Below are 27,760 nucleotides of genomic sequence, written 5' to 3'. Positions count from 1 at the left end.
TGCGCCGTGCCCCCGCCCCGCTCTCCCGGCGGATGTGACGCCGCACGGCGGCTCCCGCACATCCTGCCGCACGTGAGGGCAGCAATGGATGCGCTGGACCGGGTCGTGTGAGTGAACCGGGGGAACCCCCGCACTGGGAAACGGGAGCGGGCGGCGGCCCGCGCGGGGCTGCGGTGGGGGGAGCCAGCAGAGAGAAAAGCCTTATGGAAAACGCGCTGGACAGAGGAAACCGAGCGCTGCCGTCTTTTTAGTGGTGGCCAAACAGCCTTTACTCAATTGGTAGCTTAAAAGAACCGCGGTGACAAGCTGGTGTTGAATTTGTTTGTTTCCGTACACCTGAGAGAATTCTTTTCATCTCTGAAGTTTCAGTGATGCCCATCACATGCACATCTGCATGGGGAGCAATTGCCATGAACTAAAACAGGAAGTCCCACCTCAACCTGAGGAAGAATTTCTTTACATGGAGGGTGGCAGGGCACTGGTACAGGCTGCCCACGGAGACCGTGGAGTCTCCCTCACTGGAGACAATCTAAACTCACCTGGACACGTTCCTGTGTCACCTGCTCCAGGTGACCCTGCCTTGGCAGGGGGATTGGGCTCGATGATCTCCAGAGGTCTCTTCCAACCGTGACAATTCTGTTGGGGGGGAACGGGTGTGGTTGTTTGTTTTAAAGAAGAAATTAAAATTAATGCTTTATTCAGAAGGTAATCTAGTGGAGAAGTGTGATTCTTAAGCCATGTAGCCACCGATGTGTATAAGGTGTGTGCCCCTGTGAAGGCTGGGGTATTTCACCTGGATAGTGCCCAGTGCTGCTTGCTGGTTCCTGACAACAGATGTGCCATACTTGTGCTTTTATTTTGGGTGCCATTGATGGTCTTTGAGTAACTTTGTTTTCTTCTCAAAAGCAAGTTTCTGGCTTGTGGAGGGAGCTGGTGTGAGGCGAAGCCTTCAGCCTGTCAGTAGGCTGGGAATTCTAGTGTAGCTTGAGCTCTAAATTAGCAGAAACTGAAAAGCACAAGACTGTAAAATCACCTTTGTTAATTTGGGGGGACAGAGAGGAAGAGGAGTGGCAGTAAAACACATTCACCTGAGGCATTGGTTGTAATTCTGCAGGTTGGGATTAAGTCATTGAAATAAATTACTTGAACACAGTTTGTTCCAATTCTTGTTTGGTTTCACTGTTTCCTGCAGTGTCAGGTTTTGTTACGTATATTAAGTTTTTAACTATTAATTTATTGTTACAGAAAGCCTAAAACTAAGAGAGCAAAAAGATTTCTTGAGAAGAGAGAACCCAAGCTAAATGAAAATACAAAAAATGCTATGCTCATAAAAGGAGGAAATGCAAACTTAACAGTGACCGAAGTGCTTAAAGACATTGTAAGTTGTTGGACATAGCATGCAACCTTCCTCTCTCTTTCTTACAGTTTGCTGTCTCTGCTGCACTATCTGTATTTTCATACTCTCCCTGTACCTCAAATCTCAGACTGACCAGTACTCCAAAGGTGTCATTACCTACTTCTTAATGGAGATTATTTTCTTCCAGTTTCTTCTTTGCCAGAAGTTTTGAGCTTCCTCTCTTTATTTTTTCCACAATTGTCCAGTATGTAAGGTGAAGTGTTGCCAAGTCCATTTGAAAACAAGAGGATTAGGTACAGAACTGGGACTGTATCACACAGCTAAGTCATATCCCAGAATCCTGTTAACTGACTGTATTGATAGGGAGGCTTCAGCCTCTCCTAAAATGTTAAACTACCAATCATGTCTCCTAACTCCATAGCTTAAAATATTATAGCTGTTCCTACACTCCTTTTTCTCTTTGCTTTGTTGTTTTCCTATTACTTTATGCCTCTTATGATCAAATTGTTGTTCTCTCCCTGTTTTTCCTTATGCCCCTTAGAAGCAGAGGGATTGCATTACATGGCTTTGATATCAGCTATTTCTCAGTTATTTTGTTATTTCTTAGTTTCTACAAATAATTCCTTGTGCAATTAATTTGGAAACAAGATTGTCACCTGCTGGAAGGGTATTACTGTGAGCAGGCCTTTTGAGGTACCTTCTTCTAGCCTGATCTGCACAGTTACTGTTTCATGTGATCCTGTAAACTATTGGGTTATAGAAACAACAGTGCTGTGCATGTTTTAGAGATGACATGTGTTAAACTTTGTGTTTTGCAGTATGCTGTGAAGAAACCTTTTGCTGTACTGTATAAAAGGTAAGTGGTCTCACTTTGACATCTTTGACTCTTCTGACAGACAGACAGCTTTTGGTAATTTCAGAGCATGAATAGAGATGCTGGCTACCATGGGGGCTTGAACAATGACCAGGGTGCAGAAGATGACTGACTGATCATAATTTCCAATAGACTGGAAACAAGCTATGTGTGATCAGCATCAGTGCTGAGCCCTGTTCTGTGGCAGGTGGTACAGAGCAGGCTTCAGGTCTAAGTCTTGCTCAAAATGGGAACCCAGTGTCTGTATGAATGTAGTGCAGAGACAGTTGTAGTAGCTAAATTTAACATTGAATGAACAGGCAAAGGCAGTTGTTCATGGTGTGTCACCAGTACTGGTGTTCTGGAAGTCAGGCCCCAGGAGACAGGAAATATGGAGGAAAGTACTTAAAATGGCAATGGTGACACTAAGGCATTCCTGGCAGTATTAATATGACTTGTGGTTTGAACTCAAACTGAGCTTCTACTGCTGGAGTTTCTGGTGGAATGCAGAACTTTTTATTATCAGAGAACTAATTAGAAGTGGCTATCTTGGGCCTGTTTTGGTTTTTTTTATTTTAACTTGTTTTTTTCCCCTCCTCTCAGGAAAAATATTACCAGGCCTTTTGAGGACCAAACATCATTGGTAAGTATAAACAGTGTTTTCTCTTATGACAATTTTGAGCAGGCTAGCCTTGTGTGCCAAAAGATGAACCATCAGGGAAGAAGAATAGCCTGTCTGATCAGAGCTTTGGCTGGAACTCAGGGATAAAAAGAGAGTATATTGCCCTTGGAAGTGCCAGGCTACTCAGAAGGACCACAAAGATATTGTGAGGGTATGCAGGGAGAAAATTAGAAGGGCCTGAGCCCAACTAGAATTTAATCTGGTTACTGCCATAAAAGACAATACAAAATGTTCTAACAATTACATCACCAACAAAATGAGGGCTAAGGAGAATCTCCATCCTTGACTGAATGCAGAGGGAAACACAGGGACAAAGGATGAGGAAAAGGCTGAGGTACTTAATGCCTTCTTTGCCTCAGTCTGCAATAGCAACACCAGTTGCTCTCTGGGTACCCAGACCCCTGAGGTGGAAAAGAGGGACAGGGAGCAGAATGAAGCCTCCATAATCCAGGAAGAAATGGTTGGTGACCTGCTACACCACTTAGACACACATGTCTATGGGGCTGCATGGGATCCATCAAGGGTGCTTAGGGACCGAGTGGAAAAGCTCATCAAGCCCCTTTCAGTCATTTAGCAGTCCTGGTTAACTGGCTAGAGGCATTTTTTAAAAGGGCAGTTTTGCAATGTATGTGTTGTTGCAGTATATGCAGGGCAGATTTGAGGCATTTGAGCTTTTTGCATCTTTTTAATAAAATACACAGCTATTGGAGAGTATACAGATATCAACACACAGTGATTAACAGCTGTGTGAGCACATGGTTCAAGGGGAGTCCCCTCTGGCCTGTTTTTGGCCTGTCTAGAGTCAGCATTTCTCAGCGATCTGGTGGCAGAACTTGGTGCTGAGCTGTGTGATTTGTACGTGCAATTAACCCAGCCTCTCCAGGTGTCTCTGACCTCCCAGAGGGGCAGAGCTGCAATGTCCTCTCTGAGCTGCTGCTGTTGCAGGGGTGGGAGGTGAAGTATCCTTCTGTGCTTCACAACTGCCAAGTTCATACTTGGTACAAGGTACGTACTTGTGGGAAGCACTGGATAAGTTGTGTGTGTGTGTATATCACTGAACCACTGTTGATACACAAGATGAGGAGCTGCCCTGGGAGGCAGAAGTGCATAAAAGGACTTTGGAGCTGGACATCTTTAGAAAGAACTGCTGTCATGTTGACTCTGGATACAATAGGTTCTCTTATCTATTCCTCCTGGAGAAAAGATCTCTGTGATAGTCACCACTGGCTTGGTTTTAAGTAGCATCTTAGTCTTAAATAATAAATTGACATGAAGTTGCTGTGTAGTGGGACTCCTGTGCCAAGTGCAGATGTTGTTAGACTTGCTGTTGAGGGAATTAACTGGTTGTTCAGAAGCTGTCAGGCAAAGCTAATATGCTGCATGAAGCTTATTTGGGAAACTACAATGAGGCATTACAGCAGCAGCCAGCTTGCAAATACTTACTTGTCAGGCAAGGAGAAGTGGTTGGAAGTATCTTGTGTAAAAGCAAATAATGAGGAATTATAAAAAAGAGTGTTATAGATAAAATGGCAAGAAAAAATTGCCTGACTTGACTTTTAAGATGCAATAGGAAATAAAAAAAGAAATTATTTGAGTCTTGAATCCAGCTGTCAGTTTTAGCGTTAAGTGCTGAAAAACACCCATGACATGCTCAAAACTCTTCTGGTAAGTGCAGTTGCTCTTCTCATTAAGCAGCTCCTAAACTCATGTGTTTGTGCCATATACCTTTGCAGAATATTTTAAATCCTGTGAACTGAAACTCATAAGTTTTATTCTTTTCCTCAATTGCAGGAATTCTTTTCCAAGAAATCAGATTGTTCTCTGTTTCTCTTTGGCTCTCATAACAAGAAGCGACCTAACAACCTGATAATAGGTAATAACTCTCACTTGGGTTTTTATTGGGATGATGGGGTGTTCAGTGAATATTTAAGTAGCTGGTTTTTCTTTTTTTGCTCTCACAGGTCGCATGTTTGACTACCACGTGCTAGACATGATTGAGCTGGGCGTTGAGAAGTTTGTTTCCCTAAAAGATATTAAGGTAAGGAATTGCTAATTCAGTATTTCAGCAACACCTAGTGGTGGATTTTTTGGTTGCAATTTTTTATGTGCCCTGAAGTGAATCCAGTTGTTTTTTAAAAAAGTGTTTCATGCAGTATATGAGGATGGTAGTTTCTGTTCTCCAGAATGTTAATTTTATGCTCTGCTTTTTAATTTAATTTCGTTGGTCTATTCTGTCCCTATTGATCACAGGTCACAGAAGTTTTTCATTCAGTGTTGAATGGCTGGCCACCTATCAAATCAAAAATATGTTCCCTAACACTGTCTGAATTTTTGTTATTTTAAAATTCTTATTCCACAGAACAGTAAATGTCCTGAAGGGACAAAACCTATGTTGATATTTGCTGGTGATGTGTTTGACGTGAATGAAGAATACAGAAGACTGAAGAGCCTTCTTATTGGTCAGTATTTTGATGATTTGGGCAGTAGGATTGCATAGATCTGTAGTAATATGATCTGTTGGGAAAAGCTAGTTTGTCAATAAATGTTTGCTTGTGTTCAGCACAGAAAGAAAACAAGAATTAGCACTTGTAGGTTTCATGTCACATTAAATTAAAGTTAACTAATCATGAGGACTATTAAAGGGAGGAAAAAAAACTGTCCTAAAAGACTCTGAAGATGAAACTTCATGTTCACTAGAATTCATTACTTTGATTGTGGGAAAACTGTCATTTTCCGAAAAGTCTTGGCCTTATAATTGTAGTGGGTCATCACTTTTCTAACCAAATAATGTTTTGAAGTATCTAAATTGAAATCAGTGGACTAAGTTCAGAAAGTGGGATATTTTTGCTTACAGAAAAGTCAAATCAGTATAATTCAGCTTCTGTTTTTGTAATGAAAGCTTTTTCTGTTGGAAATTCCACCAATTCTAACAAGTGTGCCGTTGCTTAGGATACTTGGAAAGAACAGGTGCAGTAAAAATCAGCTGTAGATAATAGTTGTGCCCTAACTTTAAGGCAGGCTTGGAGCTTAGGAAACAAACTGGCATGAAATTTTTTACTATCCTGAGGTTGGAGGCTCTGGAAGATAAAGCACATTGTAGCTTTTTCAGACACAGAAGTCTGAATACTGTGTCTCTTGACACTTAAGAATTGCATCTTGCTTGGTAGAATTAGATATAGAAAGTAGGGTGGTGTGTTTTTTCTTTTTAATAGTTGTCATAAAAGTAGATTACTCCCTTTTTTTTTTTTTTTTTTTTTCCTAAACTAGTGAAATACTGAACCTGGCCCAATAAGAACAGTCTTATTCTTTTGGTTCCATTCTTGGTTTTCTAGGTTTCTAGGCAAACGGGTAAATGACTGCTCTTTAGAAACAGACCCTAAAAATGAGAATTGTTTTCCTTAGTATTATTCCTTAAAGCAAGATGTTTCATCTGGAATGAGACTGAAAGGGAGCAGGAGAGGAGCAAATTTTCATCCTCTCAGTGCAGCTGACTGATTCTTGGGGATGGATGAAAGGGTGGTAACAGAGCTTATACATCTTTGAGGATGATTGAATACGAAGATAAGTGAGTTTTACTGCTGCATGTTTGTGTCACTGTCAATGCGTATTTACGCTGCAGGAAGCAGATGCCTTTTCTGGGGTGTATCTTGTTCAGGCATGTGCACAGTGATGGGAATCCAGATGTGCTTCTGCACCCCATGGTCAAACAGCTGAAATGGGAGACAGGCGTAGTAAGATAGTTGCCAAATAACTGAATAGTCCTTCCTATTTCTCTTGATATTTGTCTGTCCTTTCTCCTCTCCTATTTATTAGCCTTTAATGACTTGGCAGTCGAATGTACTCCACACCCAGTCTTCCTTCTTGAACATATGCCAAGTACTCCAGGTCTTAATTGTTCTGCCGACTTCTGTGAAATACCTAGATGCAAAACAATAGACAAAGAAAAAGGTTAAGGAGAATAAAAGCTTGAAGGTATCACTAACCAATTAAAATATTTTGGGTATTAATCTGACCTGCTTCAAAACTGCACTTAACTGATAAGGAAGAAGTGATTTGTTCCATTTCTGCAAAAGGTGGTACCTTTAAGCTGCTACTCTTGCTAAGAAAGATAGGAGAATGTCTTTATAACAACAGCTGCAAATATTTTGTTGCTGTACCAGTATTGTTGGGATCCCAGAGGGAATATTAGATAGCTGACAGCTTCTTGTTGCCAAAGTAGTGTGATGCCAGTGATGCCGAGGAACAACCAAGCTTTCATTGTCTTTTGTGATATCAAAAGGGCTTATGCATGTTTGTACAATCATCTTACAGCAGTTTCTTTGTAAAACTAAGAGCAAACGTGAATTATTGTCTTCATGGTAACCAAATGCTATAGTCTGGTTAAACTGTGAAGTGAAAGGATGCTGTTTAGGAGGAATAAATGACAGATGCATTTTCTTTGGAGACCTGAAAGACAAAGACATCCCATTTTTTCTCTTTTGGTTTTCATTGCCCTCTGATGTGGCAGTGTAGGAGTTCATTGATGATGTAAGTCTTGGAATGCAGTTAATGAAATGCTAATAACATTTAATGCCTGTATCTATAAGATGTTTCAATGCTTACAACACTGCCTGCTTGTTATTAGTTCAGTTACTGAACATCTATTTTAGCCTAAAAATGGCCAGGCACTATAAGGCTTGCTTATACACTTTCTAAAACGTTGGTTTGCAGGACATCTCTGCAATTTTAGATTGGCTGTCACCTTGGTCTTCAAACAGCCTTCCTCACACAGACTGCTTTTGAGTGTTTGAAAAGATTTGAGGGCTTTTTCTGGTCAGGAAAAGGGGATGGCTGGGAAATGGCTGGGAAATGGCTGGGATACAGTTTGAACTGCACTCATCTAACCATAGCTGCATAGATTACAGCGTTACCAGCTTTTGGTTATGAATTGATACAGAAAGACTTACATTCCACCATCAATTAGCAATTTAATCTGGAAATAGAAAGGTCCTGAAAAGCTCTCTGTAGGAAAGAGTAAATTAGACGTTCTGGAAACATGTTTGAGGACAAGGGGGAGAGAGAACTAGGGATGGAAAGAAAGGAGAAAGCAAGTCTCTAGTCCAACCAAAGCAAGAGTTGTAAATTAAGACTATGTTAAAAAAATTTCAACTCTCTGGGTATACTGAAGTGTAAGGTTTCTGCAGCTGTTCAGTGTTGCCAGGAGACAAATTCCTGACCACCTGCGTTTATTGGAAGAGATCATCCTGTGGGTAAAAAGATGTATGATGCCACAGGAAAATATGAAAGGGAAGTGTTGCCAATAAAACCACTATGAATGTAAGCTTGTGTACCTGCAGAGAGCTAATTGAAGGGAAAAATATGCCACAGGCAAACAAAATGTTATATTTGCAACTTTTCCGCTAACTGCAAGTTAGACTCGAAAGGAGAAGAGAGTGTTTAATTGACCAAGGAAGTTTCCTGGGCTGACTCCAGCTGGTATTTGCCAGCAAAACTGTGTTTTGGATGTTACTCCAGTGCTGATTCTCTTGCAAAAAGGTAGCGAAGGAAAAGACAAGTAGCCAAGGGATCTGAAAACAGGACAGAGCGGGAAAGAGTGATGTGTTTTGCATCTGTTAACAGTTCTCCTATATTTCAGCATTGCCCTGTCATGTTTATTAGCACACCTTGTTCTCTTGGTCAAGGTCACATTCTTTCTCCACCCTCTGCGTGTGTTGGACAGATTGCTGTGCTCATTGCAGGCTCTCTGATTGCACAGTATATTTTCATAGCCTGATATAAGAACCTTGCGAGAGGTGGCTCATTTTGTATTTAACCTGTATTTCAGTGTTCTCTTTGCAAACTGAGCAAGTATTTGAAGTATCTTATTTTCACAGATGTGTTGCTTATTAATAGAGAAAACATTAGACATAATGACAAATATTGCTTTACCTAGAGGACAGAGGTGCCTTGTTGTGAGGGAGATATGAAAGAAATGATGTATCGAAACTTTTTCCCAGAGAGAGAAATGTAGATAAGAGTAGACAAGGTGCAGTTTTGATCTGCTGTGTACTGGTTTTGATCCCTCTTTCTAGTCTTCCAAATCTGGCTATGATTAAGATTTAAGTATCAGGTTTGAATTATGTCTTTAAACAGATACCTGAGCAAATGGCTTCTCTGTACTGATCTGTGTTTAGCTGAGCATTGGCTGGTCTAAGCACCAAATAAGATAATTTTTTTCCCCTGATTTTAGAGATGAATATTTAAAAGCATAGACAATGCAATTATTCCAATTAGCTTAATAATGTTAAGTTACTGCTCTGAAGGTGTATTTGCTCTTTTTCATGCACTTACAGATAGGAAGTATATATATAGGTAGCTTGTATATTGCCACCAAATTATCTCTGGAAAGTCACTGTGTTCTTGTCAGGATTTCCACACACATTTGGATTCATCAGTGCATGCTAACACGTGCAATATTAAATTTCTGTCCTGTGTTTTGGCCAGGCTGCAGTTTTAAGTAGTGGCTATTTTGTGAGATTCGTATATCAAAATGGGCCCACATCACATCACCAGTTTGTTATAGGCATCTGTTGGTTTTATTTTCAGCCAAAAAACCTGGCATTTATTCACTGTAATACTCTCTCAGATTTCTTCAGAGGTCCCACTGTGCCCAATATTCGTCTGGCTGGTTTAGAGTATGTTCTGCATTTCACAGCTGTAGATGGGAAAATTTACATGAGAAGCTACAAGTGAGTATGTGTTTTATCTATTTGTTTGGGTTTTGGTACACTCGTCAACTTCAATCTGTAATTGTGAAATTGCACTGGCTTGAGCTGCATTTAGAACATGCAATGTGTAGAGGTGCTCCAGCATAACTTGTACAGCAGGAGAACACTTGAGCCCTAAGTCTGCTGCCTCCTTCCTTGTTGAGCTCCTCCTGGCTCAGGATTGCTCTTCCATATGGCTAGATTAGTAAGGTGGTGTGAATTAACTTAGTGAATTCTGGGTACTGTCATAGACTTCATGGACTTAGTCTGTTCTCAGGCTGATTTCTAGGACTCTCCTCACTTAGGTGTTTGTCAGGGAATAACAGGGGGTAGGCTACAGACAGAGACGCACAAGGAAAACCAGGAAAAGGCAGGATAAGGCAATCTTTCTTGTTGCATTGGTGTTTACCCTTACAGTTCACTCCCTGACTTAGGAGGCTGTGAACATTCGTAGCACACATAGTGTTCCATGTGATTTTGATTTCTCTTAATACAAAATCATTTAAATCAGCCTCACTCTTAAAAACAAAAAACCAAAATGCTTTCTCAGATAGTGCTCTGGTTATTTTGCTGTAAATTAAAGTGAATATTCTTCATGCCTAATAATACCCAGAGTGCTATTTTGAATTTGAGAAGTGATATGGCTTTCAGGGTACTGAGGCTGAGTTTTAAAAGTGATACTGATTATACTGGTCTCATTTTAAAAAAATAATAAAGTACTTTTGCCAGGTCATATTTTGGATGTGTTCAAATTGTAATGGGACTGATTTATTATAAATTGTTATTGATAGATGCCTTTCCCAGTAATAGAGTTAGTGGTAGCAGTTGATTTAATAGTATTTTGAGCTGCAGGATTAAACCTATCCTTAAGGAAGATGGATACATCTTTAGCACAGGGGACAATGTTGATTTTGGTTGGTTTTCTCCTCCTAGAGTGCTTCTGAAGAAATCTGGCTGTAAAATACCCAGAATTGAACTGGAAGAGATGGGACCTTCATTAGATCTGGTTATGAGGAGGACACATTTAGCTTCAGATGACCTTTATAAGCTGTCTTTGAAACAGCCGAAAGGCCTGAAGGTATGTAGCTTGGAAAGGGCATTGCTTTCAGATCTATCTGTGAAGAGGAGCAAAGACTGAAGTGTTACTTGTTGTATATTTGACCAGAGCTTACTTTCATCGAGGCCAACTGACATTCCTGGGGCCACAGCACTTCTGTGGTGGTCAGCTGGCATCCAGACTCTCCCCTGGAAGCACATAAAACACCCAGCACAAATCTTAGTCTCTAAACTCCAGCCAAGTGTATGAGGTCTTGCTTTTGGGTGCTTGATTCTCACCAGAGCTCCTGGGCCTGTACTCAGAAATACTGACATTGTTCTTTCCTTGCAGCCTAAGAAGAAAAAGAATATCTCCCACGATGTGTTTGGTACAACTTATGGTCGAATCCACATGCAGAAGCAAGATCTTAGTAAACTGCAGACACGGAAAATGAAAGGCTTAAAAAAGAGGCCAGCAGAGAAGTCAGCTGAAGATGGTGGGCCTACTCCCAAAAAGTCAAAGTCAGCTTGATAGTCTGGGACAGCTTTGAAAACTCTTTGTACTTTCAAATTTAGAATATATGTTGTAATATAAATTGTCAGACATAAAAGATTGAGCTGCTGTTAGCTTTAGTTTTGTAACAAAAATCTTTTTAATCATTTGTCATTTTAAAGGGAACATTGGGGTATTGAGCTTTAACATGGAACTTGGTTATTTAAAATAAAATATATGCTATAACCAATACTCCAAAGCTGAGTATTTGTTTCTTGGTATAAGCAATATAGGGGAGTCAAACAGGTTACTCATTTCCTGGACAGTTTCAGAGAGTGGATTGGAAGAGACTTTAAGATTGTCTGGTTCCAACCCCCTTGCCATGAGGAGGGACACCTTGTACTAGACCAGGCTGCTCAAGGCCCCATCCAGCCTGAGCTTGAACACTTCCAGGGATGGGGCATCCCCAGCTTCTCTGGGCAACCCGTTCCAGTGCCTCACCACCCACACAGCGAACAATTTCTTCCTAATATCCCCCAGTGCTTTGTGCTTTTAACATAGAGGCATTTAAATTGCATCTCCAATGAAGTGGCTTGCTGGTGGGAGAGGCTGAAATTCCTCTGTGCTGCCCTTCAGGTGCTCTCCTGTTGACCTGCAATCCCTGTCCAGGCTTTGGGCATCTCTTGCTGTCATCAAACTGGTCGGAGTGGGATGGATTGAGCTTCCCTTCCCCCAGAAACTTTAGTTTTATTGCTGTTATGTTTGAGCCCTTGATCAGTCAGTTCTTACAAACTCTGTGCAGGACCAGAGCAGTGAATGCACATAATATGCACAACTTCTCTGTTCATTTATTGTTTATGTGTTTCAGATTTTGCACAACTGCAACACTCAATAAACTTTAAACCATTTTCTAAGGTGTGAACTCAATACATGTGTGATGGCCAGGCTTTGCTTTTGACTATTGCACCAGGCCCTGCTTGGCACTGGCAGAATTGGGAGTGCTTAAGGTGTTTTTACTGTGTTCATCACCATGGTAGCAAAGTACCTGATATTTACTTTAGGCATAAATGAAACCTGCACAGGTTGAATTTCAATCTTTGCTGCTTGATTTGTGCCTAGAATGGAAATATGTGAAGCAACCATGAAAGGTACATTTTTACAGATATTTTTTTTTCTTACCCTGATTTCCTCCCAAGTTTGTGCTCATGAGTTAGTGCAGATTCAGCTAAAGACTTGTTTAAAGGGGATGAGAATTTAAGAGTTTAGTGAGACTTAGGTGTGGTGTTCTGCTTTGGAACATATTGAAAAACCTGGCTTTTTTAATTCTGCTTGTCTCTTTGGAAGTTGTTACTCTGCCCTTTAAAAGCATAATTATTATAGAAGTATACACACGTTATCATGAACACAGCAAGCTTGCTCATCCTACTTATGTTTTTAATACTTGATCTTTTCTTGCTCGTTTTCTAATCAGCTGAAATGTCACATCAGAAATAGGTGGTTTGTTATTTTCAATTGTCTTCTGCATCCTGGATGGAAGCTGTTGGGCAGCTTCGCTTTCCTTACGGTTGGGCTGAGCTGTAACTGTGGCTGTGCAAATGCCACCCATGACATTCTTGCAGTACTCATTTGATAAAATCTGTGGTGTGAAAAAGGGAGGGCTTTAAATGTTTGGGTTCATTTTGGGGGCACAAACATATTCATCACTGATGTATTTGCATGGCTCTCTCCAAACCCTTTTCTCCAATCTATAACCACATGCTTGAGAAATTGATGATTCCATAAATTTCTTCAGATTTGTATTTCCTACTGTATCTTTCTGAAGTACAAATCAGTAGGCTTTTGTCTGAAAGCTGGAGAAGAACCATACTAGCAGGCAATGCTGTCTTTGACAAGCTTTAAGTCATAAAAGTAATAGTAAAATACTGTAAATTCATAAAAGACAGTGTGCCCATAGTTTAAAAGACTGTAATTTTCAAAATTTTCCTAATTTGGAAGCTAATTTTGGTGCTTAATTTGGGTTTTAAAACTTAACTTCTTAGCAGTACTGTAGACCATATAAAATCCTGTAGCCTCTTAATGTAAAAAGTGAAACTGTTGTTCAGTAGAGCTCTCAGAGAGAAGCTGTTGCATCCTGGTGTGGGTTTTTTTTAATGCTGATGCTGGTTTGCTCCTTGTATGACAAGGAGTCTTGGACAGTGGGGGCTACTACACCTTCCAACACCTGAGAGTGGTTACTTAAAGCTTCAGAGAGGTGAGGAGTCCTTGAGCATGGGAAATCAGTCAGTGGGGAGAGTTTATTCGCCCTTTGCAGGTGGAACTTAAAGTTCCTGATGTCCATCACCTGTGGCTGTTGGTGTGAATACCCTTTTATATGTAGCTTTTTGTACGGGTGAAATACAGCTATGTGGCAGACAAAATGTACCAGATGTGTGAGACAAGGAGAAATTCTTCTGGATATAGCATAAGAATATTTAGGTTATGCTTTTTCATGCCAATCACTTTCAGGTTATGTTGTTAGCAAGGATTAAAACTTGCTGTATTTATGATAAATACTTTGTAGTACTCAAAGTAGTGCCATTTTGGTGCAAATTCTTGAGTGGGAAGTGGAAATGCTCTCTTGTTTTTCACAGCAGAAATGAACTGCTCTGCTCTGTATGATGAGATAGGATGAGGCCAAGTTAACAAATGAGATCACCTCATGCCCTTTGGAGAAGTTTCAGCCTTGCTGTGAAGCACTGATAAAGCCACAAGGCTGGTGGCTGGTGTCATTTCAGGGTACAGCAGGTATAGCCTCCCATCTGCTCCGTAGGCAATGGCTGCATTCGAAATATCTGATTTAACTCAAGGTGAATGGTGATAGGAGGGCTAAATATAATCTTTCTAGTGGAATGTTCTTATTTCCCAGAGTCTTTCAAAGTGTAGGGAAATTTGTCTGTAGCTGTGTGCATGAGGAACAGAACGTGTAGTACTCAAAGGGCAGCTGATGAAAGGGGCTTGCTTTACCTCAATTGCTCCTTGCTTCCAGAGTTTACCGGGCTCTGAAAACACATAAACATGGCCCCAGGGGTTGCCTGGGATAGACAAGGCATAACTGGCGTGTTCATCCCTTTCCTCTGGCTTTCATCTTCCTACCTCCCAACACACAGGAGTTAGCTTTATTTATGGGTTGAGCTTAGTAATAACTTCGGTTTGAAGAAAATCCCTGTGGGCAAGGCATGGCTGCTGAGGCTGTGCCTGTGCAGAAAAACAGAGGTGAAGTTGGAAATCAGCAGTCAAGCCCACGCTCTCTTTAGTCTAGCTGGCAGGATGGCAAGGGCAAGGAGGGTACAATTTGTGCCTTCTGTGGACCCTTGGTCTCTATGCTGACGTTGCCCAGCTGTGCAGCTGGTGTCTTTGGCTGCTGCTGCTAGCCAGGCTCCTGTCATTATAGATAACTGCTGGTACACATATAACATATAGCCTACCTGCACTTTAAGTCTTCTTGGCTCTTTTTAGGTGTGGTGTAATTATAAAAAACAGGAAGAGAGGTAGATACTGAGTGCTGAAACCTGCTAGGTTCTTGGGATTCCCACATTTTTGGGTATCTGTCCTGCATGCACACACTCACAGCCTTAGCTCTGTGCTAGTATAGCATGACAGACTGAGCACTGAGAGCAAAGAGAGCAATGAGTGGTGTGCGTTTGAAAAGAGCATATGAACTTCCTGGATTTGGTAGGTTTGAGCTTATCTTCACAGTTCCTTAGCAACCTTATTTGTTTTCAGTAAGTGCTTTCTGGGTTTGATTGTGAGGGTTTCCCTCCACCACTGTTTTAGTTGCAGCTGGGGAGGGTTAGAAAAGAGCATGAAAAGAGGACATGGCAGACACATTGGGTATCACACTGACTGCTGCATCCTCCAGCCAGCAGAAAAAAGGCTTATTCTAGATGCTATCAAACATGAAGGAGCAGGGGAGCAGGGTAAGGAGACTAGAGCAGAACTCTGTTAGAGATGTTTTCATTATTAAAGAGAAGAAAGTGGAAAATGTTAGCTGTGCATTATATATATAACAGAGCCATACATAATATATGTTAACATGTGTATTACACATGGTGCAGAGAGTTCTCCTGTGTCCCCCAGTGCAATTTATCTCCTCCTCCTAAAGTGCCTCTAGCAGTGCTGACACATCCCAGATGCAATCCAAAGACATGGCTGAGAAATAGGTCAGTTGCATCAGAAGTCAGGTTTCCTAAAAATGTACATGGAAAAGAGACATGAGGCTTCTGAATGTGAAGTCTCTGTAGGATTGCCTTTCTAAAAGGATGAATGTTCCAAGTTAGCAATATGACTAACACTATATAGCAAGAACAGCTTTGCTCTCACACATCTATACAGAACATAGTGAGAAGAATCTGTCAAAAACTCCAAAATTTTGGGAGCACATAGGGTTTCTTAGAGACCTACCTGATGAGGTTGGAAATTGATTATCTTGGAGATCATGGCAGGCAGGAGGAATCTAAGTTCTGTGTGGGCAAAGAAATGAAGGTGGGTATTGGGAGAGGAACAATTTATAGGTAATCTGGGATTAAGATTTGTCCTAAATAACATGGGCATCATCTACTCAGAGCAATCAGTGAACAGAGCAGATGTTCTCTGATCAAGAAATTTCTAAGGCATCTCTTCTTCATTTCTTGTTTTGTTTGACTTTCAGTCATACCCCATTTACTTGATCTTCCCCTCCCCCCCCCAAGATAAGCACAAAGTAATTAAGGGGAAGTAGACATAAAGTTTTTAGTAGAAGTTAACAGGGAGTATGCATACTTTATGACAAAATCTTGTTTTGTACCAACTTTCCCTCTTGATAATCCCACAATTCTTTCTGTGTTGCAACACATCACCTATGAAATCTGGATTTCTCACTCCATCCATGATCCTGAAGTATGGGCCCTGTCTTCTGTTTTGATTGTTGCAGTTTCCTCCTCTTGACTCCCTTCCCCCTCACAGCCTCCAAAGCAAACATGACAGAGCTGCAGTGACCCCTTTCTCACTGTTTGTCCAGAACATCTCTTTGTGCTGTCAAGAAGCTGAGTTTCTTGTCTTTTATTGTTTATGCACAATAAACTGCATTTTTCACATATACAGTGCTGCAATGCAAAGTAAGGTGAACTTCAGAATCTAAGTTTCTCTGCCTATTTCCTGACATTTAGATGTACTCCCTGGAGAAGGCAGTGCTCAGCAGGCATGCAGTGAAAGGGCTGTCACTGAAGGCAGAGCTCTTTGATCAATTCTAAGGCTGCTTTAGGTACTGGCGTTATTTCTCCCCCTTTTAAATCTGCAAAATTAAACCACTGGTCTCTGGTGCTAGCCTCTAGGCAGGAGAATTACTGCTGCTGCTGCTGTATGCCCTGGAATTATTGCTGCAACAGTGACTATGTGTGTTAGCTGTAGATAGGCATGCTGGGGCCCAAGGTCATGTGTTGCCAAAAGATAGTCTAAAACCCTTTTCCCTCTCCACTTGTTTTTCAGATGAAGGCATATTCCTTTTACTAAGTCAGGGTCTCTGTTTTTCTAATCCAAAGAAGTCCATGAGTAGTTGCATCTTTTCAGCTTTGCGAGTTCCTAATGTTTCATTCCAGTGGCAACTGAGCTCCTTGGCCTCAAAGTTGCTCTCTCCTCTGGAGGAAGGTGAGGAAGGGACAACAGAAGTGAGGAGGAGGAAGAAAAAATTCAGGCAAAATGTCTCCTCTCTCCCCTGGTGTGTCATGTTCTTGCATGTGACAGAAACTAGTTTCCCAATGCAACAAAGAAATGTGAGATATTTGGTAGTATAAATTCACCCCAAACATTTCTAAGCAAAGTTCTCACGAGCCTCTCACTTGTTTGGTGTGAGTCACTGCTGAAGATGGGCAGTCACAGCTGCTGTATCAGGGAGTCTGTCTTGGGACAGATTCCTGCCAAGAGTGTGATGCAGAACTTGCATTCACCTCCCATTGCTGCCATTTAATTTTTTTTTCAGTTGAAAACAGATTATTATGAAGAATCAGTGAGGCTCTCCAAAGTGCACATGCAGCATGCCACTAAACAGTAATGAGCTTTTAATTCACAAGAGGCAATAGATTTCAGCTCCTGTTGGCCTATTTTGCACACAGGAATAATTCCTTGCTCAACAGGGTTATTTGAAAGAAATGTTAGGGTTTATGTGTTACGATGTGAAAAGAAGTTTGTAGATGGTTTCCTTCTTTCTTTCTTGTTTCTTTTTTTCCTTTCTTCTATGAACATACTTGAAGTACCTAAGGGCTTCTGGGATATTGTAGGGAAAACAGTAGTACAACTCAAGTGAGTTCTGTAGTTGATGAATGAGGGGATTCTCTTTGTGTTTCAGATGATCACCTCTTCAGGGCCATGCAGAAAGGCTCCCTTGAAGAAAGATTCAGAGACGTGGTAACTACTGGGCACTTCCTTCTCGCTTTCCTTCCAGAGAGAGAGAGAGGGATACCCACCCTTCCTGCCATTAGCCTTCTCCAGTTTCTCGGAGGCAGTAGGTCATACATAATGACATTTCTTTAAAAAATCAAATAAACCAACAAACCAAATGCTTTATAGATAACAACATGCGAGGAGTGCAGCAGCAGAGCTGACATAAGGAGTTAGGAAGGTGCAGCTGTTTGTGGGACTGGCAATCAGGTCAGGGAATTGAATTCACTGGAAAAGGCAGGGTGGGGGAGAGGGAAGGGGTTTTACTTTGTTGTGAAGCCTGGATCAGCTCCCTGATCTGGCTCGCAGCACAACTGGATGTGCACTGCTGTGCTGGGGAGGAAACGAAAGGCTGGGGTGGGATGGGAGATGTAAGGGAACTCCTGCCACTTGTATTGCTGCTTACAGCAATATCTGTAAGACAGTGCCCAAGTTTGAGAATTACTATGGCTCTGAGTTTGTTCTTAAGGAAGTGGATGGGGTTTGAGACCTATACTTGCCAGTAAACTTCATAACAGCTTTCCCTGTGATGATCTCTTTTAACGCCATTTTACGGATGTGATAGCAAAGGTTAGCTGACTTTTACCAAATGGATTTGCTTTGGGAACAAAGATAAAACATGGAAGTCATTAATTCCTTGTTAGTGTGGTCTCTGTTGGTGGTTTCCATGTACCTTCCTGTGGCTGAAGCCTCTGCTGTTTATGCTGTGGTGGAGCTGGCACAGCTGACAGTCCCTCAGTCAGGAAAAAGTTGACCTAAGTGGAACCACTTATTATTTTTCATTTTCTTTGCAAAGAAAACCTCTCAGAAATGCTGAGCTTTTTCAACAAACACCAACACCACTCAACCCTGGTCATCATTATTGTAAGAAAGATGCTAGGTCATTTCTGTGCCTTTTCTAGCAAAACATTAAGAAATCTGTCCAGATTGGTTTTAAGACAACCTTCTAAATTATATTCAGGAAACTTCTCCTGCTAATCAGGATTAATCTCCTGACAAAACTCCCTAAGTGGCTTCTGGTTTATCTGGAAGGATTTTCTCCACTATGAAGATTTTTCAACATACTTCTTTTCCCTCTGATGCTATGAAGCCATGCCATGAACAAGACTTTTTGAACTGCATTAAGTGATATTGCTTAATGAATTTGAATAAAAGATTAAGTTGGGCTTGTTCTAGTCTGAGCATGATTAGAAATACTTCATGTATGTTTTGCTTGGAAAGCTAACACTACGTCTTAGCATGAGCCTCAAATCTTTTGAAGACAGATTTAGTTATTTTCTCCAGCTATGAAAAATATTTTAAATTTCATTTAAATTTCATTAGATCCATGTTGCTGTTTTCAGGATGAAATAGCTGATTAGGTTCTCAGTTACTTTTCTTTCAGTTCCTGGAAGGAAATCTATTCTGTGGTTAAGTGACTGAAAAGTTTAAGCATGTGTAGACAAAGCTGTCCATGTTAAGGAAAAAGTAGAGTTAAAAGACAATTACGAAAAAATGAAAGGTGAATTTCTTTTTCAGCATGTGAGCTGCATAGGACACAATAAACCTACCCTAAAGATGATCTCATGCATGACATTCTGTCAAAGGTAATTCATGTTCCTTTAGGAACTCGTGCTTGTGGCAGGAGATTTATGCCACCCGACTAGTATGCCTGGAGAAAAAGATGTATTAAATGCTAGCAGAGAAGAAGGAAAAAGCTTGTCAAAACTTGTGGTTTATGAAAATGGTGCCAGCATTTGGTCAGAGCCAGCTTTTGTAATCAATTCTGGGAGCTGAGTTTACAGGAAAGTTTTGCTTTTCTCTTAAAAGGTAGAACAGGATGAACTTTTAAACCCAGTAGGTAAAGAGCTAGTTTCCATGGGCCCAACTCTGTCAGCAAAACAAGTGAGTGTTAAGAAAGAACAGCCATATTATTAAGACAAGGCAATAGCAGAGGTGTTTTTCTCACAATGAAAGCCAGGTGACTGAAATCAGAAACTTTCTGGTCTTCTGTGTCTCCTCTTGGACACTGAACCAGGCACTTGACTTGGAGACTTACTCAGAGACTGAACGTGGCTTTCCTGAATGGTGGTAGCTTCTACTTATAAAACAATCAAGCTTTAAAACCTTGTCCTTAAAGCTCTCCTGTTTACTTGCAACCATGCATTGCAGAAGAGAGTTGAACACAGTGTGTTCTGGAGAACCCTGCTCCTTGTTTTCCCCACATTGAGGGAAACCCTTAACGAGAACAAACATTTCTCTGTTTGGGAATTGTTACTCCTCCTTTGTGTTTTGTACTTGCCAAGAAGCACTTGCATGATTAAGGTGGTTTGTTGTTTTAGATCGATAGTTTGGGTGTGGGATACATCCAGCTTCCTTGGACCAGAAAGTCTCAGTGAGCTCACTGCCACTCACTTCCTGCTGAGGGAGAGATCTCAATGGGATCACTAAGGTTTAGAAGTTGTGTGAATAAAGGTATCTCCAAGATGAATGTTTTCAAGTGACAGGAACCTTCCTTTTCCAAACAAACACACTGGTGTTTCATAGTCAGTCTATGATAAAGAATAAGCTGTTAGAAAAACGGAATTTCTCAGAATCACAACATTTGCAAACTTTGTGTTGTTCCAAGTCACAATTAAAAGCCCAAACTTCCCATTGTATGAAAACTCTGAGGAAAGGAGAAAGTTGATTTGTTACCATGGAAACATTCATACCTTTATATTCAGCATAATATTGCCAATAATGCAAATATCAATCTTACTCTTTCGTAAGTTGAAGAAAAAGAAATTCAGTTTAGTAAAAGCACAATGCTTTATTTTGATGTTTGTACTTCTACACATTTTGAATTTCCACCCATGTCACAAGACAAAAAACAACTGTACTCAACTATCATCAAGAGTCCTTTTCATATGAGGGGACATGATTTAGACACTTCCTTTCCCAGAGGTGAGACTTACCTCTTACATGCTGGATGGGCTGTCCCTGTGATTTCCTCAAATATGGGAAAATACACTTCAGTGTCTGTGGTAGCAGGGAACTGCATTTGTGCTTCACCCTGGAAGTTTATCACGAGCCTTCAGTTCCTGGTACTTTGGGAAAGAGTATGAGAACAGGGAGAAACTCAAAGGAGCTTTATTTCAGTACCTCTTCTGTTATTTCCTAGTATAGACAAATCCACAGTTTGAAAAGTTCCTGAGCTGGAAGTAATCTTTTTATTGTGTTCTGTTGTGACTGCATCTTTCTTTTATGAGGCTTCCTATTGTTTGGTTAAGTATGTAATATTGGCATCTTAAACACTCTGTATTGGTTAGTTTAATAATTTAGTTTTGTTGAGTGGCATAGGAATTATTGGGTTAAACTTGAGGTCTGATCATATTCTCTGATCTTCCTTAGGTCTTTTATTTGAGTGTTCTCAGATAAACATTTCCCTTCACCTGTTTCACGCCTATCATGGCTTTACAGGCCTCAGTTTCCTTACTGATTTCTTTCCCAAGCTGAAGTGCCTTGGTCAATTTAAATGTTTTTCACACAGAAACTGTAAAACAGGACAAATACTGCTTATTTGTCCTCTTTGTACTCTTTCTGGTTATGTTCTTTCTGAGAATTGTGTGTAATATCAAAGGTATTTTTACATGACTAATTCTGACTTGTGCAACACTTTCTTTTTGATTTTCTCTTCTTAGATTATTGTTCAGGTGGAGGCTGAATATTTATGTGCAGCACTGTCTTGGCAACGCCAATGCCAGCAGATGAAAGAGCTCCAGAAACAGGAGGACCCTTCCAAGAAATCTGCAGCTGGGGCGTTTGCTCAGCTTCTGACTTGTAAATGCAGTGTTTAGGGACATGGCTTAGTGGTGGACAGGGCAGTAAAATTTTTACAGTTGCACACAATGATCTCAAAGGTCTTTTCCAGCCTCGATGATCCTATGATACCATGTGTCAGTTAAACATGGTTTAGGGAGCTATGGCTAAGTTCTTCCATAACTTGTAGTTTGATAATCTGTTATGATGAAGTTTGACTGACGTCATAAAGATGACTGGCACCTGCAAAGACATCCAGAAGACTGTTTGAAATGTGCATTTTAATGCCACACGAATTAAATGCATTGTTGTTGCATACAAACAATGAACAAAACTGACGTTAATTTAAAACAAAATGGGGGAAATGAGACCTTGCAATTGTAGTAGAGAGGGAAAAAGTCATCCTGATACTCACAGTCAAAAAAGGAAATCAAATGTTAAGAATTAGTATGGGGAAATCAGAATGAGTAGAAGGAAAATGAAATAGAGTATAAAAATTTGGTGCTATATAAATCCAAAGTGTGCCCATACCCTGCCTGCTCTGTGCAGTTCAGCTATCCCTGTCCTCCACCTTGAAAAGAGCTATAACAGGAATAGTTCAGAGAAAGCCAAAGATGACCTGAAGATATGAAATGGATTCTACAGGAAGAATAAATCAATTAGCTCTCCTGCTTGGAAAGGATATAACTGAAAATAAATATTGCAAAAATATAAGAATTCATGGATGACATGGAGATCACAGAATCATTTAGGCTGGAAGATACCTTGAGGAGCATTGAGTCCAACCATTTATTAACCCAGCACTAAACCATGTCCCAAGTGCCACATCCACATGTCTTTTAAATACCTCCAGTGATGGTGGTTCAACGACTTCCCTGGGCAGCCTGTTCCAATGCTGGACAGCCCTTTTTGTGAAGAAACTCTTCATAACACCCAATTTAAACCTCCCCTGGTACAACTTGAGGCCATTTTTCTTGCCCCTTTTGTTCTTGTATAGGAAAAGACATAATCAATTAACTTGGGACTGTGCAATGAAGAAAATAGGTGGCACATAGAAGGATGCAATTTTTTAACACAGGGACTTAAGCTATGGAACTGCTGCTAGAAAATATAATTGATAGAAAGAACTCCATTTATCATAATTCCGCTAAGGCTGGGGAATACTAAGAGAAAGTTATTGCTTACTTCTTTACAAACCAGCTGTGCAGTGAGATGTTCTGTGCCTCATGTGCCTGCATGAAGAGTTAGGGGAAAAGGAGGAAGACTTGGTAGAAAAGAAAATTTAAGGAAGGATGGGAAAGAAGATGAAAAATATGAGGGTTCTGGATTGAAAGAATGAGGAGAAATGTTTTGACACTGAGAGCTGGGAGGTGGTTTGTGAAAGGAGTTTGGAGACAGAAGGGCTTGGGACATGAAAAGTCACAGCTGTGAAAAAGCAGATGAGAGAAGAGAGTCAGGGGATGTCTGTGCTGTGCTACACAGGATTTTGGTTGAGAATGGGCAGGGATTACTGTTGTGCCTCCCTGCTGCCTCTAGCCAGCTCTTATCTGGACACAGAAATTTGCAGACACTTGGCCTGCCTCTCCCAGCAGCAAGGGTTTTGTCACCCCTACATTCTCTTTTTGTCACTCGAAAGTATAAAAATTAAAGTGTAATTTCCAGGAGGGACGATAACTATTTTACTGTCTATTTTAAAATCTGTGCTTCAACATCGTGGATCCCCGAACTCATCTGCTCTACAGTTTTTCCCCTCCTTTTCCAGCGTGAGTTGGAAAAGTATGTACATACTTCTGTCCTGCGGGCAGGCTCAGCTGGCAGTGGCACCGTCTCCTTTGCTCAAATCCATTTCCAAATTTAGTCAGGGAGATGTAGTAATAAATTGCGGACGAAGCCCATTCCCGGCTTGGCCAGCAGATGGCAATTCCTGAATTGTAAGGCGGCCGTTAAGGCGTACAGAAAGCGGAGTTTGCAGTTGCTGAGTCTCCATAAAAAGATAGTGAGCATAAAAACACCTCTGGAAATTGTGTTCAGGTTTCCTGTCAGCTACTAACAGATCAGATGCCAGAGCTACTCGGTGTGTGAAATCAGTGTTGTCATACATTAAGGAGAAAAGAACTTAACACTGTTCTGTTCACTCTGCAGTTTCGCTGCTGTAACAAGAAGCACAGGAACTTTTGGTCCTGTTTTAATGGTATTGCAGAATCTACATTGTTTTGGGGTTGTTTCTTGTCACATCAAATGTTCCTGACATGCATTGACATGGAAAGCTGAAATTAAAGTCAATATAAGAGGGTGTTTCCTGCTGTTACAAATCTATGGGAAATGACCTGTTTAATTTCAGAAGGAAAAAAAAAAAAAAGCAGAGCATGCAGATATAGATAATATATGTATTAAATTACAGACTTCTGGAGGAGGTTAGCAGAGAAGACTGCTACTGAGAAATCAATGTAAGCTTGAGTAAGGTTCTTTGCTGTGAATGGGAAAAGTTTCAGGAATGATGTAAAAGCCAGCAAGACAGAACAATGGCTAATGGACAAATACATTGATACTTTCCTTTTTGTTGCCTGAATTTCCCTTTCATTTTCACATTGAAATGGCTCTGTAGGGCTAACTACAATGTGTTATTTAGGTAATGTGAGTTTTACGTCTCGGGATTGGTAACACCCAATGTAGGGAGGAGGAAGGGTTAACAAGGGGGTCCAAGCTGACGCTACAGAAATGACTGGGCCAGAAGGGGGTATGGAAGTTCTCAGTAAGTGCAGGAGGAAAACATTCCTTAAATAATTTTTGGTGATCTTTTTGCCTGGAGAAGCACGAATAGGATATGAAGCAAGATTATCTAGCTTTGTGTGGCTTGAAGTTTAGTTGTCCTGATGTGAGACTGAGGGCTGAAGGGAGAAAAAAAAGAAAATTATTGGAAGAGGTACTCAGGGTCCTGCCAAAAAGCCAGGTTTACTTTTAAGCACTCAATATTTGAAACTGATCGAAATACTGTGTTTTACTTTCCAGTTGTACTGATAGCATCAAAATATGATGAAAGAATTTCTTCCTAGACTGAGAGTGTAACAGTTTTTAACTCAAGGTCCTTTCCCAAGCTATTGTACGCAGACCAGACGTGTGCAAAGTCTGCCCTTGTGTTTCTGTCATCAGTGGCCTGTGCTCTGGGACACCCTGAGTTACAAGTCTTCTCACTGTCAGAAAAGAAAGTGCTTCCTCGAGTGAGGGAGAGTCTAGACCACCAGAAACAAGCCAGTTGAAGCAGAAGTCTGGAGGGGTTGTCTGGCCTCAGGCTTCAAAGTAAGGCCAGGATTTGCTGCTGGTGAATAATTTTGGCAGATCACAGGGACTGTGTTCAAAAGCTTGTTTAAAAAACAAACAAACCTGTAACTCTTACATGCTAATGGGTAAGAAATTTTTGCTCTAAGCCTGTGCTTCTTACTTTAACATCAAACCTGTTTCTGAAAACTGTTGTTATGTAACCACATTTTTAGGAAAGAGCAGAGTCAGGAGGAATTCATCCAGGTAATTAGGAGGGTTGGTTTCAGGGTAGGAGAGAGAAGAGGTAGTGAGAATGGAGTTAAACATTGGATCTGCACCTGGCAATTTGCTTGAGAAATCCAGAGTTAGGAACACTGGGTCTCTCTGCATCAGAAAAGCTTTGAAATGTGGGAGATTGAGTTTGGATACAACCAGAGTAAGTTGATGTCTAACCAGAGAACAGACATCAAGCCTCCTGTGACAATAAGTGCTCCCAGTTAATATTTCATACATATGTTGCTCTCCAAAAGGAGAGTGACATCTCATCTTTACAAGAAGCACACATCTTGACTAGAAAAAATCGGAAGTCTAGCTCTCTCACACTGACCCTGCACATCAGGAAAAGCAAAATGGGAAAAAGTTCGTCTCAAATCCTTTTGGAGGTTACCCTGAGAGCATCAGTCCTACTGTGAAAGCTGAAGTCAAACACAAGGTTGGAGTTTTTTGTAAGTGTCTGTAACTCCTGGCTATGCTTGGATTAATTGCACAACCAAAAATCTGCTTTTTCCAACCAATAGCCTTGCAAAGTCATACTGAAACCAAAAAGTAGTGTGTACTTTGGCAGAGGTATTACCAGCTATAAAGATCTGGCAACTGCAACTTGTGTAACAATCTTGCTAATTGTACTTAAATTGGAGTGGATCAACCCTTCTAACACTGAATAAAGAACAACTTTATTTTTCCAAGGAGAAAAGCAGATAGGAGGCTGGATATATACAGGTGAGCAGGGTTTTAACAAGTGTTTCTGCAATAAGATTTGACACCAGGTTAACTATTCCCATTTGCTATGTGGGTGCAAGTTATTACATTGAATAAAGTAAAAGATGGTCTGAAGTTAAATCTCTGTAGTAACCTGCGCAATAATTCATGTGCAAGCACAACTTACAGGTCTGTATTTACTCCACAACCATTCACATGTAAACAGCCTTATGTGAAAATAATTACTTTTCTTCTTGTTCAACTTTTTCCACATGCCTTTGGAATATTAAGCTAACTCATGAAAAAACAAAAGGTCCTCTCGTATATGTGGAAATACAACGGTAGGTATAAGAAAGGGTTGGTAGTCCTTTAGCTCCTGCTTTTCTACTGACTGGTGGCAGCACATCAAATGTCCTGCAGAAATACAATTAGAAAAATGCCTTAAGATCAAAGGAACTACAAAGCTACAAAATCTGGGAACAAAGTGGGTCGTTAAAGGTCAGCAAACATTCTTTCTGTAAAACTAAGGGTCCCAGGTTATTTTTAAGATCACTTCCTTATGTCAGGGGTGGCTTTCTTAGTGGGAATATTAAGCATGTTCGGATAATACAGAAACCTGAGATGACTTAATGATTAATAGTGTTATTCTCCATAGCAAATTTACCTCAAATACAATTGTACATAATTTAGTACACTGTTTTCGTGCCCAGTCAGTAGCATTATAGGTCTTATTAATTGTGAAACCCTGTTAGTACACAGCAGTATCCTTCAGTAAATTCCAGCAAAGTGAATTCTGAAATGACGATAGCACTGCCTGTGCATGGTTATAAATCAGATTTCTAAGTGTCTGGGAATTATTCATGTGGTTTAAGTGGCTTGGGTTTATATTGTCTTACTGCTTATTTGGCCCAATTTGAACATGCAAGCTTTCCCTCAAAGGGTGGTACTCTGTGTAGTTTATTATTCAAACAGTTGCAACTTCTTAAAGGTTTAGATGTTACTTGAAGAGCTTAGAGGAATTGAAGGCTTTTAGTAAAATAATTAGGTGGAGTGTCATTTAATTTTAAATATTACTATCCCAGGGAGTTTAAATAAGATGACCTTGATTTCACCCTGATGAGAGAAGGAGGGAAGTGTTTCCTTTAAAGTGTTTCTAACTAAAATGTAAGACACAGACAGACACCTAAACAGTTAGACCTTTTATATACTGAATAATTCTGCCTGAAAACTGATACTGCATCTGTTATGTCACAGTGCTGTGATCAGAAGCTTCTGTAATGAAAAACCTTTACATAGTTTTTATTTTAAATAATTGGGAAGATCATTATGATGATAAAGAAAATTGATTATTAATTTTATCTGTCTTAGGGAATGCATCTAGGAATCCCAGAGAAGAATCTTAGTCTATGTGCATCTCTTGAGTTATGAAAGATGCTGTGCCAGAGGAAGGACAAAGAGCACTTGGGAGCCACCGAATCTGGACGATTCACATTTGGCGTTCAAGTAAATGCTGCACTATGAATGACCAGCTATAAGGTAACCTCATACTCCTCACGGGTGAGGCTGGCCAGGGGTAGCACCTTGTCTTGCTCAGCCTAAGTAATAGGGAGGGCAATTTAGGATTCCTTAATTAAATTGATTTGTGTGGATATATGCCATACTATAAATCCTTCTTTCTGTACCAGTTTATTTCATTTTTATACGTAAAGTAATGGTTATCCCCTTAGTCTGGTAGGGATGGATTTTATCAGAGTATAAATAGAGAGTGCAAGGCCTATGTGTGTGCTTACTTCTGAACAAGTGGTATATTTTTATTTAACCACAAAGTAAATACATATTTAGAGGAAGGCCATTGATACAGGATTTATTTAACTTTAAAAAAATCTCTGTCAACACAAGGATTAATTTAATTCTGCTTTTGAAAGAGAGGAGATGTTCAATGGTGCTAACAAGAACCATTATGTTTATTTCACAAAATATAGTCATTGCTAAATGTTGCTGAAGTCTATTTAACCCATATTACCATACATGGGATGAATTGTGTGTTAAATAACCTATCAATTGGAGAAAAGTGAACCAGAGAGACTATGTAATTGTTTTTTCTTTACTGACCTGCAACAGACTGGAT

The 27,760-nt window shown here is 40.4% G+C and overlaps 1 protein-coding gene across 1 annotated transcript; it reads left to right on the top strand.

Annotated features, from left to right (window-relative positions):
- On the top strand, positions 1–11,418 carry RPF2 (ribosome production factor 2 homolog). Its single transcript, XM_010402828.2, has 10 exons — positions 1–107; positions 1,246–1,378; positions 2,176–2,213; positions 2,814–2,853; positions 4,684–4,765; positions 4,854–4,930; positions 5,252–5,351; positions 9,518–9,620; positions 10,572–10,716; positions 11,026–11,418. Exons 1-10 carry the CDS (start codon positions 85–87, stop codon positions 11,203–11,205), a joined length of 921 nt encoding a protein of 306 aa, XP_010401130.1. The 5' UTR covers positions 1–84; the 3' UTR covers positions 11,206–11,418.
- The last annotated feature ends 16,342 nt before the right edge of the window (positions 11,419–27,760 follow it).

Source organism: Corvus cornix, chromosome 3 (genome assembly GCF_000738735.6).
Source record: "Corvus cornix cornix isolate S_Up_H32 chromosome 3, ASM73873v5, whole genome shotgun sequence".
Lineage (NCBI taxonomy): Eukaryota > Metazoa > Chordata > Aves > Passeriformes > Corvidae > Corvus > Corvus cornix.
The sequence above is the reverse complement of the archived record's forward strand: the minus strand, read 5'-3'. Positions and strand labels throughout refer to the sequence as shown.

Coding starts and splice junctions, on each gene's coding strand:
- RPF2 (XM_010402828.2), top strand. CDS start 85: ATGGATGCGCTGGACCGGGTCGT. Junction 4,766..4,853: donor ACCTAACAACCTGATAATAG/GTAATAACTCTC, acceptor TTGCTCTCACAG/GTCGCATGTTTGACTACCAC. Junction 5,352..9,517: donor ACTGAAGAGCCTTCTTATTG/GTCAGTATTTTG, acceptor ATACTCTCTCAG/ATTTCTTCAGAGGTCCCACT.